The sequence below is a fragment of the Crocodylus siamensis genome, chromosome 2 (genome assembly GCF_052110815.1).
Source record: "Crocodylus siamensis isolate JL-2025a chromosome 2, ASM5211081v1, whole genome shotgun sequence".
Classification (NCBI taxonomy): domain Eukaryota; kingdom Metazoa; phylum Chordata; order Crocodylia; family Crocodylidae; genus Crocodylus; species Crocodylus siamensis.
Genome location: NC_143396.1, coordinates 228,766,409 through 228,781,645, shown reverse-complemented (window position 1 = coordinate 228,781,645; position 15,237 = coordinate 228,766,409). Strand labels below are relative to the sequence as shown.

At 43.0% G+C, this 15,237-nt stretch overlaps 1 protein-coding gene across 1 annotated transcript in view; it reads left to right on the top strand.

Moving 5' to 3' along the window:
- Positions 1 to 70: 70 nt before the first annotated feature.
- HEATR4 (HEAT repeat containing 4) overlaps positions 71 to 15,237 on the top strand; it is a 48,979-nt gene continuing 33,812 nt past the window's right edge. Inside the window, exons 1-6 of the mRNA XM_090033302.1 lie at positions 71 to 3,433; positions 6,599 to 6,786; positions 8,841 to 8,984; positions 10,249 to 10,449; positions 10,902 to 11,045; positions 13,269 to 13,457. Of these exons, the coding sequence (XP_089889428.1) occupies positions 2,424 to 3,433; positions 6,599 to 6,786; positions 8,841 to 8,984; positions 10,249 to 10,449; positions 10,902 to 11,045; positions 13,269 to 13,457 (1,876 nt within the window). The 5' untranslated portion in view covers positions 71 to 2,423. The remainder of the gene's footprint in view (positions 3,434 to 6,598; positions 6,787 to 8,840; positions 8,985 to 10,248; positions 10,450 to 10,901; positions 11,046 to 13,268; positions 13,458 to 15,237) is intronic.

Sequence of the window (15,237 nt, the reverse complement as noted above, 5' to 3'; positions counted from 1 at the left end):
AAGAGCTGGGAAGGGGTGGGGTGGGGGGGGCAATTCTGGAGCCCCTTCTAACTCAGTGCCAGGGCTGGTTCCCTGTTTGCCCACCCGTAGTTATGCTACTGAGCTCCCCAGCTGCCAAGCAAGCCAGTCCCAGTGCCAGATTCCATGCTAAGGCATGAACTGATTTAATAATTTGGAGAGAGGTCATTCCTCACCAGGCTATTTAAGAGGTACAAAATATTGATAGACCAGGCTTTAAACTAGCACAGGAGACTTGCAGTTACAGATCTAGGCTTATTCCTTTGCAGAAAGCAAAAATCTCAACCACATTTCGGCTTTCTTATTTTTTTTGCATTCACTATTTTTCCGTTCTCTCTCTATATGCCCTTTCCCCTTTGCTTAATATTACTGTCCACCTCCCCTTCTGTTCTCTCCCTTGCACCCATTCTGCCTTTTTTCTCTAACCTAGTTCCAGCCTTCATTTTTGAGTCTCTTCCCTCCTGTAAGGAACTGCACTTTTAATATGTTGTTGCAGGATTGTGCATGTGTATACATATAGTTTATGATTTTTTACAGTGGAAAGTGCTTCTATATTTTTATTTGTCAGACATCTTCTAATATTATCTCCTAGTTAAGATATCAGTATCATCTGGGGTCTCTTAGTTTTAGACTGCAAACTGTACGTTGTTTAAACTAAGTAATAATGAATATAGGTTAAGAAAGTCAGTTTTTCAAGATAGAGCAGGTTCTCTTTGAGATTAATGGAAAGAAAAATTAAAATCTAGTTATCCTTATTTTATTTTCTCTTTATTGCACTTTAAAATCTGACAAACGAATCTGATTGTTCATTTTTATTATATAGAGATTATCATGTGGTAAGCACTGACAATGAAGTCCCCTTTCCAAAAAGCTTGCAAACTAGTTTAGAATCAAAATTTAACAAAAATTGTATCTGGTGATAGTGGGAAATGAAAAGATAATAATAATAATGCATGCACCAGGTTTCTGCTAAGAACAAATGTTGATATCCTATTTAAAAATCAGGTTTACATAGCAAATTCTAATTGGACTTTAGTACAATTATATGAAAGTCTTACCAGCAGATAATAAGAAAAGATGTTAAAAATACACCTTACAAAATAAGATTTCTCTCAATAGGTATCTCTCCTTACAAAATAAGGTATCTCTTTAGCTAAATGAAGGCAATTGAGCTACTAAAAGCACGAACAACCCAGTTGGAATATAGATCAATGACACTTGATGGAATTTAATTGTCACTAGTTGCTAGGTAACACCTGTACACAACTTGGAGGAAGGCCTCTGAACAGCAAAGCAGCTATGATTTAACATGCAATTAGTTGCAGATTGTGCCTGTTAAGACCAAAATTGGAGAAACCTTTCAGAAAGGTAAATACAGAGTATTTATTGACTTCATAGCTGACCCATTTTTTCTTAGCTTCAGTAAAGTTCTCATGCTGTTTTAGTGGGATTTGACAACATATATGCAAACCAGCAAGTGCTGACAGATAGGAAAACTAGGACATCATTGTTCAGGGGATTGTTAATATAGTATTGGGGCTTTGTCTCCAGGTTTCTGATTCAAATCAAGGTAAGGACAGTAGTGAACACAAGTTACTATCCTTTGTTGAATGAACTGGGCTTTATGACTTAAATATGGAGGCCTAGATGTCTCCCATAAAATTTTTACTGTGTTGTCTGAGAGAGGGCCTATAGCACAAATCTAGAGTAGGGCTCATACCTTTAAAGATATAGCAAGATGCGTCAGCTACTGCGCCACCATGCCCCACCCTCAGAGACAAAGAAGCTGCTGATAGCAGGAAAAAAGGAAGGGATAATATAGGACAGAAACACAATTAATAATCTAGGTGGAGCTGTAGAATCTCTATATCAAAGAGTAAAGAAAGTAAATTATTGGGGGGGAGGAGACTAGGGAGCGGGGAAGAGAGAGAGACTGAGAAACATGGACTAAGAGCCTGGTTATTTTCTTTTTCTCCCTCTCACTATCTATCCCATTCTCCTTTTCTTTTCTCTTTGTTGCTCCTTTATCATTTTTTGAAATGTAGATTCCAGTTAAGCAAATCACTTAAGCATGTGCTTAAGTCCCATTTCAGTGGATCTCAAGTAAGGGCTTAAAATTTAGTATGTATGTAATTGCTTAGCTGAACAGAGATGTGCTTAAGCATATACTTAAGAGGTGTGCTGATTCTAGATCATCAGGTGATTGTCCCAGCATTATCAGACCATAGGAGATCCACTCTGTTATGCCAAACTAGTGACTACCCAACATGGCTTCTATGAATGCAGACCAAGATACTGAAAGGGATAGCAGTGGAAGGTGTTACCATGGAGCTCTGATGAATTGGATAAATGGAGTGTCCCATTGGTTTTCCTTGTAATATTAATTATTTCAGTGGGTTCCAACAATGTCTAAGGAAACCATGCTGACCTGGGTTGTTAATATAGCTCTTCAGACTGATTTCTATATTTCAATGTGTTTTCCAGTAGCAGAAGCAAGATATTTCACCAGTGCTAGAAGGATGAATATATCAACCCTTTGCAGCAGTAATAATCCATTTGCTATGGATGATAGACTGAGGGTCACTGTTTCTGAGGAGAGCCATGAGCCATCTGGGCACTTCCAGTCCTGCAGCAACTCACCTGTAGACTTGCAAACTACAAAGACCACCAGGCCTTTGCAAGATACCTGCCTTTCCCAGCCCTGTTATTCACAATGCTATGTAAAGTACCTCAAGAAGATAGCTATAGACCTGAGATTCTCCAAGGAAGTTGTGAAGCACAGAGGACTGCCCACCCTCCCCTATAAGGAATGTGACTTCAAGTACCTCTATGATGCTTCTGGAATCATTCGAAAGCCCAAAAACAAAGAAGCTATTGCTAAGAAAGTAGGGAAGCCACTGAAACTCCACCCTCTGAAGCAACCACCTTGCCTTTTGAAATCAGATATTCCACCTCCTATGGGAACCAGGGAAGAGTCTCTGTGGAGAACCAAAAGGCAGAGCTCACCTCCACTTCTTCATGAAACTCCTTTTTCAAAGACATTCCTGACAGAGTCTCATGAAATGTCATCGACTGCAGTGACCAGAAGAGGACAAGAAAAGAAGGTATCTCCAAGGGACGTCTCAGTATCAAGGACTAGGAGTCAGGGATGGGAGGAAATGCTTTTGAAGAAGCTGAACAGGACCACAGCTCAATGGATTGTGAATCAACAGGCTGCTTGGGGTGGGTGGATTCAGGATGAGCCTCATAGTTTCACAAAACAAAAGTTTGACTGGAACAGAATCAAGGATGAACTTTCTTCTGAAAGTGATTTGAAATTATTGGATGAAATTCAAGCTGGAGAAGATGTCATGGAAGTCAGTTCCCAGAGCCAAGCACAGCAGAAACCTGAGACGCTCCTCCCAGTCTACTATAGGTAAGAGGGCTCATTTGATAGCATCTCCTATACTATTATTGCTATCTTTGTTAAGTTTTCCAAGGTGAACTAATAGTCATTTCTTTTATTGTGAGGCTAGCTTTACCCCTTCCCTTTATCACCATCTGCTGGCCTTCCCATCTCCTCATTTGATCAGAGGCATAGCAGGGCAGGCCCATGTTTGGGCCAGCTGCTGATACATGTGGTAGTACCAGCTCCCACCATGCTAATTGCAGCAGCACGGTCAGTTGTCACTGCAGCGGCAGCTGTTTTTGTGCCAGAGTAAACTACTCCTGGGCACAGCATCTACATGCGCTCCTAGGACAGCAGCAATTTGAGCTAGGGCAGAGCAGTTTATGCTAGGGCTGGGGGCATAGGGAGCCAGCCCCAAGCTGTGGGTGGTTGTATTGGACAACGGAGGAGCTGGCTGGGATACAAGGGTGCTGAAAGTGTGAAGCCATGTGGCTAGACAGCAGGCAGTCTAGTCCTTTGCTAGCCGGGCTGACCGGGAGCAATTTACACATCTAAACATGCATTTAATTGCAGTTAATTACCCCTCTGTACTATCTTACAGCAGTGTTAATTAGTTTACTGTAGCCTAATAGCATTGCACATGTAGATGGTGATGCTTTACTCTGCCACTAATTAGTCTACTCCACAGTTAAGCACATGTGTAGACACAGACAGTGTCACTATCATGGCTTTTGTATTTATTTATCTGACATAAGTATTTGGTCTTCTCTCAAACCTATAGACCAATGGTTTTCAACCTTTTTTCATTTGTGGACCCCTAAAATATTTTGAATTGAGGTGTGGACCCCTTTGGAGATTTTGAATGGTGGTGTGGACCCCTTTGAATTGTAGGTGTGGGTATTTGCATTATTTTGATTGATCGTAGTCTTTTGCAGACCCCTTAGACATAATTTGTGGACCCCCAGGGTCTGCATACCACAGGTTGAAAACCACTGCTCTAAACCATATGCAGAAGATAAATGTATCATCTTTCTCTTCTTTCAGATTTTCTAGAACTTCCATGTATGTGTGTATGGGGAGTATTAATTTGACAGCAACATAGGATGAAGTATTATAATTTTTTCTATCACCCTACTGTTAGACCCCCGACTCCATGCAGCACCCAATGACTAGGGAGAAGACAGTCGAATTGCCCATGGATCCTGTTACTCATTAGCCAGGGCAAGCAGGGAGCAAACACCAGCACACATTGCTCACAACAGCTTTATTCAGAATGGAGACAGCTTCGGGCAAAAGTCCCAAAAAACAACAAACAGGGGACCTGCCCTGAACATTACTTCTTTCTACATTTTATACACCATGGTTCATACATATTAACATTTACTGCGCCTATGTCCCTCCTTTGGTCCCACCTATTTCTCCTCCCATCTCAAGCTCCACTTCTGTTTACTGTTTGCTTCCTTAGCATGGTATTTCCTATGCATTTCCTTCATTTACATACCTCTGTGCTAAGAGCGCATGCATAAGACTTTGACCCCCATCTTCTTTAGGTCACTTCCGGTTTCTCACTGGTTCTTTCTAGTTTTCTTGCTGACTTCAGTACCATCTCCAAGGCTATATTTCTGCTATGTCTCCTGACACTGGTGGGCTACATTCTATTTTTACCCAACACATCATGCACTGTGTACCCTATCCGTTGGTTAAGAATCCGCTTACTTAAGCATTAACAAAGTTAGTTGCTTTTAATATGTGACCAGCAGCTTTTGCTGAGACATAGGAAAAAGCCTTCATTCAGCTGCACACTCAGTACTCCCCAAAGTTCATATCATTACCCTAACACCTACACTAAGGGAGGATCATGTACATCTTGGCCTGTTCTTTAAAACTTCCAAAGGAAGAGTTTCCACATAAATCCTTTGTAACATCTCCAGTGTTTTACAACTCCAACAGTTAGGAAATATTCCTAATATCCAACCTAAAATTTCTTTGCTACAAATTAAGCTGATTAATTCTTGTGAATTACCATGGACTTTAAGTGACTTTTTGTTCATGTTTTCTCCAAAGAAGGTGGAGAACGATTGATCGCTATCTCCTTTCTAACAGTGTTTTACATATGGATGTAGTAGTTTAATGTTTGCCATTCTTCTTCTTTTTTCTAGATTAAACAAAACCCATTCTTTTAGTCTTTCTTCTTAGGCCATGTTTTCTAAACCTCTTATTCTTCTAGCACTCCATCTGAAGCATCACCAGCATTGAGTAAACCAGAGAATGTTCTCCTGTGTCTTAACTATGATGTTCCCAGTATGATGCTTGCCTTTTCTGAAACAGCATCATATTATACTCTTATTCAGTTTGATATTGTGTAAAAGCTAGGTTCAAGTAGGGAGTACAGTGAATGAAGTCAGTGACCACCTACTGGGTGCATTTACACAAGACATTTACTGTGGATCTGCCTAAATAACTCCACAGTAAAGTCTGAGTGTCTACACATCAGCTCTATCAGACCGCAGTAAACCAGTTAACTCCACCATGGTTAGCACTTGTGAACATAAATACTGTCCTGTGGCAGTGTTCTTTAGTGCATAGCAACACATGTGTTAACACTGATGGGGCTGGCTGGGGCATGAGGGTGCTTCAGTGTGGGAGCTGCCTGGTGGCTAGTCCTGCACTGGAGCACCCTTGTGGCCCCGTCAGCCCCTCCGCAGCACATTGATCCAGGTTGGAGCACCCCAGGTTAGCAGGTTGACTTCCTGGGCCTCCTGCGAGCCAGGGCTGCTCTGACCCGGCTCAGCTTCCTGCACTCCCAGGCGCGTATTTAAATGCAGGACCCAAGAGCAATAATCTCTGGCATGCTATGTGCTGGAATTTACTGCGTTGCATTAATTTCATGTATAGACGTGCCTACTGAGAAGAAAAAATATTGAAATGCTGCATTTACCACACACTATAGAACCTCTGCACTGAATAAAGTGACTATTGGCAAAACCTGTGATCAAGTACCGGGACAGCATATAAAGCAGAATTAATATCACCCATAGTACTACAAGTATTCCTGGAATGTTGAGTTTACCATGCTACCTGAGACTGTGAAAATTCAAAAAAGTCCATTTACATACTGAATGGAGATTTCAATAATTAGATGAAAAGGGCAGTGTCCTTTTCCCCATAAACATTCCCACTTTATGCCTGCAGGTTGCCTGCTTATTGCCCAAGAGTTCTGCCAGCAGATGACCCTGTTGGTTACAACAGTACAGCTGATGAAACAGAAAGGAAGTGTCTTAGATCAGCATCCCCTATGAAGAAGTGGGAACGTCCAACCTCCTGTCTGAGGAAACACACATACGCTGCCAAGAATGCCTTTGAACATGAACTTTACTTTGGTAATGCAGACAGACCCTGCTACAAATTCCTGTTCATACTTTAATGCAGTAGGCAAGGAATCCAATATACCTATTGAGGGATTAGCATTTAAGCATAGGATTAGCCACTTTGAATCAAGTACTACTAAAAATACAGGTAATTACTGTAATAGTTGTAGGAGTTACCCAATATTAACACAGTAACGTTTTTCATGCTAGATCACAACTAGCTCAAAGTTAGACTATTGAAATGTCTATCCGGAGCGCCAACTCCAGCCCATTTGGAAATTTAAGTCAGTGCAGAATGTGTTTCAGCCTGCTTGGTAATTACCTGGCCACCTCCCTGCCCATATGCATGGTTCAGTGGCTGTGGGGGGGGTGCCTATCTACATGCATGGTGCAGCAATGGCAAGGGAGCTGCCCACTCATATGGTGCTGGGGGAGGTGAGAGGGGCCTGTGGCTCCTGTGATGTGCAGCCCCTGAGCTTGTTGCTCATTTCACCAGTGTTTTATAGTCTGCACTGGCCTTCACTTAGCTTCAATAATTGTTTTTTATCCTTAAGACACCTAAATTATTTGGATCTGACAGAGACAGTTCCTGTGTGATACTGCTATAAAGGTTATGGAGCTAACGCCCAACTGGTTTAACATAGCTAATGAATGGTTTGCGCCATGTGGGTTCCCTGGCTGGAACTCATTCCCATCATTGGCTCTCCAGAGTCCAGGTTTGGTGATAGTTTTAGCAATGTTTCTGTCTGTCTTCCAAAATTTTTGAGGATGAGACAAAGTAGAAAATACTAAGTACTGAGCATTTTGAGGACTTTATATTATAGATATCATTTGGGAATTTTGGCTGGTTTTAATGAACAACTAGTTGCTTGGACATTTATTTTAAATCAGGGCTGTCCAGCTGGCAGCCTACAAGGGCTAAATTTGCAGCCCCTGGGATTGCTCAGCCACCACTCCTATTACTGCTTTGGCTGCTGTGGCCCTCGCTCCAGGCTCCCCCTCCTTTCTCTGGCTTTCGCTTCCTACCCCTGACCCAGGAGATGAGACAGGGTAGAGCAATGTGGCCAGCAGTGCTCAGGGAGCTCATAGTACACTGCAGCAGGGGAACCCACAGCCAAGGAGGTGGAAGGAGGGGATCTACTTGACCACCCACCTGTATGATGCAGTGATGTGGGAGCACCTGCCCACCTCCCTGCCCATATGCAGTGGCTGTGGGGAGTGCCTATCTACATGCAGGTGCAGCAATGGGGAGGGAGCTGCCCACCCATACAGTGCTGGGGGAGCTTGCTCCTGTGGAGGTGAGAGGGGCCTGTGGTCCCTGTGATGTGCAGCCCCTGATGGTGCAGCTTCCATAGTGTGTGGCTCTCAGCTGCTAAGATGTTGGGCAGGTCTGTTTTAAATATTTGACATTTGTCTATGGATTGAGGTAGGATTTTTTTAAAGGGGCACCATCAATCTAATCAAACTAATGTCTAAAGTGTTTGTGTTTTATGATCACAAGAATGGAAAGGAAGTAGAGAAGATTTTTCTCTAATTTTTCATTTTGTTCACTGAATGTATTTTGCAGCACTTTGTGAATAGCAAGAATTACTCTTTCCGCTGTGGAACAAATTAGCTTTTCCTCTTCCTTGCATGGGTCTTTCACACAGCAAGAGGAGCCAGAAAAAACATGTTTTAAAGAAACACAAGAATATGATTGTAAATCCAAAAGGTAGCAGGAGGGTGGAGTACCTGAAACTATTTTAAAACTTTTTTGCTGACCAGCATTCCAATTTTTGTGAAATAAGACTTAAGAAATTACTCAGTTGGTTCCAAAACTGACTTTATTGCTGAGATGGTATACTGGACACAATTGTAATATCCATTACTGAAATGGAGCCAACAGCACCAAAGTCACACCTACATTTTAATTTATTCCTACAACCGTCCCACCCCAAAACTGCATTGTTAAGTCTTTTCAGCAACAGCTGTCCAAATATATTCTCCCATACCTACCAGGGAAATACATCCCTCTTTGATATATGTTTGTGCAGTTCTCATGTGATTGTGTTGCTGTGTATATTTAGGGACAGTCAAGATTGTCCATCAGATGGACAAGAGAGGAAAGGATTGCTTCATCCTAGAGAATCATGATGAGTATTACAAACACCTCCAGCAGCACTTCCCAAGACCTCCAGTGCATTGGAGTTTCCAGCCACAAAAAGAAACAGGTAGGAGATCTGTGGGCCAGTTTGTGGAATGCTGAATGCTTTAGAACATTACTTCTTAATAATTACATCATTGTTCTTCAAAGGAGATTCCTAAGAGGAAGTCACTGCTGTTTCTTATCTCTGACTTTCTGTTAATGCAAACTGTCTTGGCCACTTGCAGTTCAGTCCTTGTTGACAGCAAGAGTATCCCTTGCACCACTGCTGCCTAGCTTGGACGTATGATGTGATCCTACAGATGCTTCAGTCTTCAGAGATGTTAAAAAATGCTAAATTCACATGTTAGTGAAATGCCAAGCCAAAGTATTTTGAGAATATGCTGTCTGAAATGTAACTTAGTTATACTCAGCAGACAATTTCTAAGTCTACTTCTAGCCTAACATTGCCACTGTTCTGTCTATAGCAGCAGCTGGCAACCTTTGCAAGCCGTGGGCCAGAACAGTCTGGCTCCAGTCCAGTGTGGACCAGATGGCCTTGAGAAGGGGTTGCCTGCACCTACCCTGGGGCCAGGCAGCTAGAAGCTGTGCCTATACTGCTTTTCTCAGCCCCCTGCTCCCCATCTGTGATGTGAGTACAGTTTCCAGCCAAAAGAAAGCTGCACCAGGGTCAGGCATTTGGGAACTATGGCCATACTATTGCTGCTACTTCTCCCCACCCCACACTCCACAACTGTAGTACAGGGGCAGCTCCCAGCTGGTGGGGAGCTGTGCTGGGGCCAGGTAGCTGGAAGCTGCATCTGCAGTGCTGCCACTTCTCCCCCTAACTTCCTCACTACAGCACAGGTGCAAGTAGAAGCTGCCCAACCCCAAGTCAGTTCCTCACCAGCTGGAAGCTGCACCCCCAGTGCAGCTGGGGAACTGGGTGGGGCTGTGCTGCCCACCCCCAACACAGCTCCTGACAGCCAGTCCCAGCATGGGTACAGGCAGAGGTGAAACTTTCTGGCTTCATAAGCCAGATCCAGCATGCAGGCCGGATGTTGCTGACCTCTGATCTGTAGGATCCCTCCAGGCTTCTAGATTCTTATTCCACCACCCTAAGAGTTTTCTAGAAAGAACATAAGATGGTCTGTCTCCTCCACTCAACTGAAATGAAACTAAATCTACAAACCATTCAATGTCAGTGGGGTTAACAAGAGAGGCTGAATATAGATTGTACTATATTTTAGGAAATGCCAAGGTTTGTGGTTTTTCTAACCTGACCATTCTGCAGGAGGTACCTTTTGCAGTAGGCTTCTGCTGATCTCTTTCTAATAACATTGCCTGAGCAGCTCAGAAGCCTGAGAAGGGAGCCTTCCGCTGGACAGCTCTGCCTACCCAAGCTGATGATTTTGTACAAAGGGGCAAGGAGCCAACTCAGGCAAAGATCAGTAAGGGGAGAAAAGAGTCCAAGGAGTCTAAGGCAGGCCTGCCTGAAGATATGCACATCCTCAGAACTATGCTGGAGCAGTGGAAAAATGCTTGGAAGCTGAGTGAGTAGACAGACTAAACAAGCCTGCTAGTCAATAGTAGTTGAAAGTTAATTAATGGTCCCGGGAAAGGATCTTGCAGTTTCAGACTTCTCCTCAAATACATTCTCCTATTCATAGGTTTTTAATAGTAAATAATATCTGTGATTCTCAGAGACCATGTGACCCCTCCTAGATACTCTCCAACACTGTCCAGTGTAAATGAAGCCAAAGGTGGGGTCTCTATCAGTTCCTTTCAGGGAGACATCTATAGCTAGTGGATTGGTTAGAGCAGAGGTTCCCAAACTTTTTCTTATTGTGTACCCCCTCCAGATTTACCAGCTTCCCATGTACCCCTACCAGTATACATTTTAGATTTTTGGAATATAGGTTTGGGAACCCCTGGGTTAGAGACTGTATTTCTTTATTATCTTAAACACACTTTCTTCTGTGCTTGTTTCCTTATCATTTCTCAGCTCCCCGGTGGCAGAATGCAACTATAGAAAACTTAACAAGGGCTCTCACGGATATACACGATGTTGTTCGGGTCTCAGCTATAATAACTTGTGCATCTGCAGCGGTGGAACGACTTACACCAGACAGTAGCAATCAAGAGTCAGGTAATAGAAGTCCAATGTGGGGACTGGCAATTTACATTTTTCACGTGAGGAATTGTAGCACTCTTACAAGACACTGATTCTGAATAAAAACAAAGGGAGTCACTTGATCTTTCATAGAATCATAGGAAAGTAGTGGTGGAAGGGACTTCACAAGGTCATCTAGTCCACTCTCCTGCTCAAAGCAGCATCGTCTCTGACTAAACCATCCCAGCCAAGTATCTGTCCAACCGGTTCTTGAAAACTTCAAAGAATGGAGATTCCACAGTTTCTCTATGTAGCTGTTCCAATCTTGACCACCCTCATAGTCAGAAAGTTCCTCCTGATCTCAACCTAAAATTCTCCTGCTGCAGTTTGAGGCCATTGCTCCTAGTCCTGTCCCATATGGTTAAGAAGAAAATCCTATCTGCATCCTCTCTGTAATCACGCTTCAGGTATTTGAAGACTGTTATGAAATCCCCTTCAGTCTTCTCTTCTTCAGAATAAATAACCCTACTTATTTCAGTCTTTCCTCATAAGTCTTGCCTCCCAGGTCCCTAGTCATTTTTGTTGCTCTGTGCTGGACTCTTTCCAAATTGCCCACATCTTTTTTTGAAGCGTGGGGCCCAAAACTGGACACAGTACTCCAGGTACTGTACTCCTCATCAGCACTGAATAAAGTGGGAGAATTACTTCCTTTTATTTGCAAGTGACATTCCTGTAAATTCAACCTAGTATGCTGTTGGATTTTTTGCTTTTTTTAAATTCGTGAACATTATTTATATCTGTGTAGTATGACATCACTGGCAGCCAATAATAATATCATCCCATTTATTCCCAGAATTCTACAGTTATCTCATCATTACTGAAGTGTTCAATTTCAAGTGTTTTGAAAATAAAATAAATTGAAAATATTTAATTTCTGACCACATATTCCTCTCCCCTAAGCTTTTCCCCCTTCATCCTCAGAACTGATAGCCTGCATATATTGAGATGAAGCCATGTGCTTTAACCACAGAGAAGTGACCCAGCAATTAAAACACATGGTTAGGAATGAGGAGTCCAGATTGTTGTCCTAGGTTTGCACAGACTTCTTATGGATCCTTGGACAAGTTACTTAACTTCCCTTTGCCTGTTTTTTTGCACAAATTAGGGGTTTACGATACACCCATTCTTTACTATCTTGCCTGGGGCTATAAATAATTTAATGTTACTTGTGAAACAATGAAAGCTTCTAATACCTTCAGGTGGAAGGTACTAGAGAAAGGAAAAGTACTACGGTACCTAGACAGGTTACAAGGGTGGGCGGACGAGAATAGGATGGGTTTCAACACAGACAAGTGCAAGGTGATGCACCTTGGGAGGAACAACCAGCACCATACCTACAGGTTGGGGAACTCCCCTGTTGTCAGCACGGAGGCGGAAAGGGATCTGGGGGTCATCATTGACTCCAAGATGAACATGGGCCGGCAGTGTGGAGAGGCAGTCAGGAAGACCAACCGCACCTTGGCATGCATCCACAGATGCATCTCGAGCCAGTCTAAGGAGGTGATCCTCCCCCTCTATGCGGCACTGGTCAGGCCCCAGCTGGAGTATTGCGTCCAGTTCTGGGCGCCGCACTTCAAGAGGGATGTCGACAGCATGGAGAGGGTCCAGAGGAGGGCCACTCACATAATCAGGGGACAACAGGGCAGGCCCTATGAGGACAGGCTGCGGGACCTGAACCTGTTCAGCCTCCAAAAGAGAAGGCTGAGGGGGGATCTTGTGGCCTGTTATAAATTAGTCAGAGGGGATCAGCAGGCATTGGGGAGGTCACTGTTTCCCCGAGCACCGCCAGGAGTGACCAGGAATAACGGTCACGAACTGGCAGAGGGTAGGTTTAGGTTAGATATCAGGAGGCGCTACTTAACAGTCAGGGTGGCTAGGGTCTGGAACCAGCTTCCAAGAGAAGTGGTACTGGCCCCTACCCTGGGGGTCTTTAAGAGGAGGTTAGATGAACACCTTGCTGGGGTCATTTGACCCCAGTATTCTTTCCTGCCATGGCAGGGGGTCGGACTAGATGATCTGCTCAGGTCCCTTCCGACCCTAGAAACTATGAAACTATGGTTGCAGATACTTTTGTAAAATGAATATTTTATCAAATACTCCATATTGGAACTGAATGGAAAATATACTTCTGTGTTTCCACTATTAACAGAGGGTAGGACAATAAAACTACTGTCTTATTCAGAGCTCCATTTTCCTCAGTTGTAGAAATAGATGGCATTGGAAAGATTCCAGACATCCAGGATGTGCCTGAAGAACTTCAGCCTTTACTGAAAAAGACTTTGAGGCATGAGAGTGCTCATGTGAGAATGGCAGCAGCTGTGTGTCATTATGCCACAGGGATGAGGAATGAGGAGGCTCGTGCAGTCATGCAGGATGCTCTGGTACATGGTATGGGCTTTACTGTTACTTACCTGTCTTGTTAACTTTTCTCCTTCACCGTCATTAACCTCAAAAACCCTGTTTGGAACCATCCTTTTCCTTCTGGGAAGGCTAGATGCAGCTGCCTCCGACCCAACTGATGCAATTCAGTTTCTAAACAGAGGAGGATTACTGGAAAGTGAGAGGAAGGTCTTTCACTGTTCTGAGTGCAGTGCCTCTGAAAGTTCCAGCCCTGGGTGTTGGAATTGGCATCCTTTGCTAAATTGTCAACACTTATATGCACAAATGTCATGTTCTGGTTCAAGATAGTTAGCAGAGAACTAGTGCAGGATTCCATAGAAGGCCTGAGGAGCTGATTTGGTTTCACCCTTGAAAGATAGTAAGTTGTTCCCATAGGCACATCCTGCTTTACAATACAGAAACAATATGGATATTGCATTCTTTAATTTCAAAAGTTTCAAAGTACTCAGTGAGTTAAATGTGCAGCTGCTTCTAGACTGGAGCATGGCAGTTGTTTAACTGTGCACATCAACCTTGTATTTTTATACAGAAAGTGAACAGTATTGTACCCAGCTGACATCATACAATGATGCTCTGAAAAGAAGTGTGTGGCCTACACAACTCCGTTGAAACCTTTATTTATTACTCTTTTGAAAAGAGGGAGAAATGTGGCATTTGTGATTTTTTTTTTTTTGCATTGGGAAAAGAAGAATCAGTTTAAAGCAACTGTTACTGGAATTCTGGGCTTATCATTCACTTCCTGTGGTTATGCTTTTTTGTATTTAATGGCCTGGCTGAAGCAGTGGCATTTGCTAAGTGCTCTTTAATGAACTAAGGTTTGATTAATATTTTTTTTTTTTTTTTGTTACCTACCATCTAGGTCTTGCAAACCTCTCAGAGACCGTTATTAATCCTACTGTATTTAAGGATGATCTGAGATAGAGATTAGCTAGTTCTCTTATATAAGGGCACAGAACAAGTCACTGGATAACAAAATAATAGAAGCCTGAACTTTTACTTAATCAGTTCCTCCTTTCTGGTGTTGACCAGAGTAGTTGACTGTTTTCCACAGGTGAACATCAGTACTGTTTACATCTCCAGCTTAGATGGTAACCTTAATTTATGAACCTAAAATATAAACTGGCCTCCTAATTTTCTATATGCTTGTAATTAAAGTTAGTCAGCAGTCACCCTCTTTTTCCTTATCCACTTGGGTCTGACCACTGCCTGAGGTAAAAGAATCTTAAAGATCATCTACTCTGGCTGCTCACATACATACCACAGCCACACAGCACATTGTGACAGGAGAATCACAGTATACCCTATAATTTGCCACAGGTAAAAAAACAGGGGAGACATGTGCACTGCCAGTCCCCTACCACTGCATTGTTACAGAAAATATAGACAAAACCCGAAGTCTAATGGATGTTTTACTTGGACTTTGACCCTTCCCAAGTTTAGGGACTGCTTGTCTCTTGTCTTTTAGTTTCAATGCTAATACTTTCCCTCCTGTGGGAAACTGGTAGAGAGAAGCAGAGTTCCAGCTCAAAGATGCTCATAATGATGTTTTCTAACACCCCTTGCTCCCCCAGGTTTTTCTTAGTCTGAGCTGAGGAGTTGCTTCCCACCTGCTCCCATCATGTCTAGCATTCTTCCCTTCTGCCCGAGCTGCAGTCTTTAAGCTAGTTGTTGCTACCTGACACCTATGGGTGCATCTTCATTGCTTCTGCTGCGTTCTTGGGGTCAGGGAATAATGCTCTTGTATGTGGAGCACCCAGCTGCTCCCACA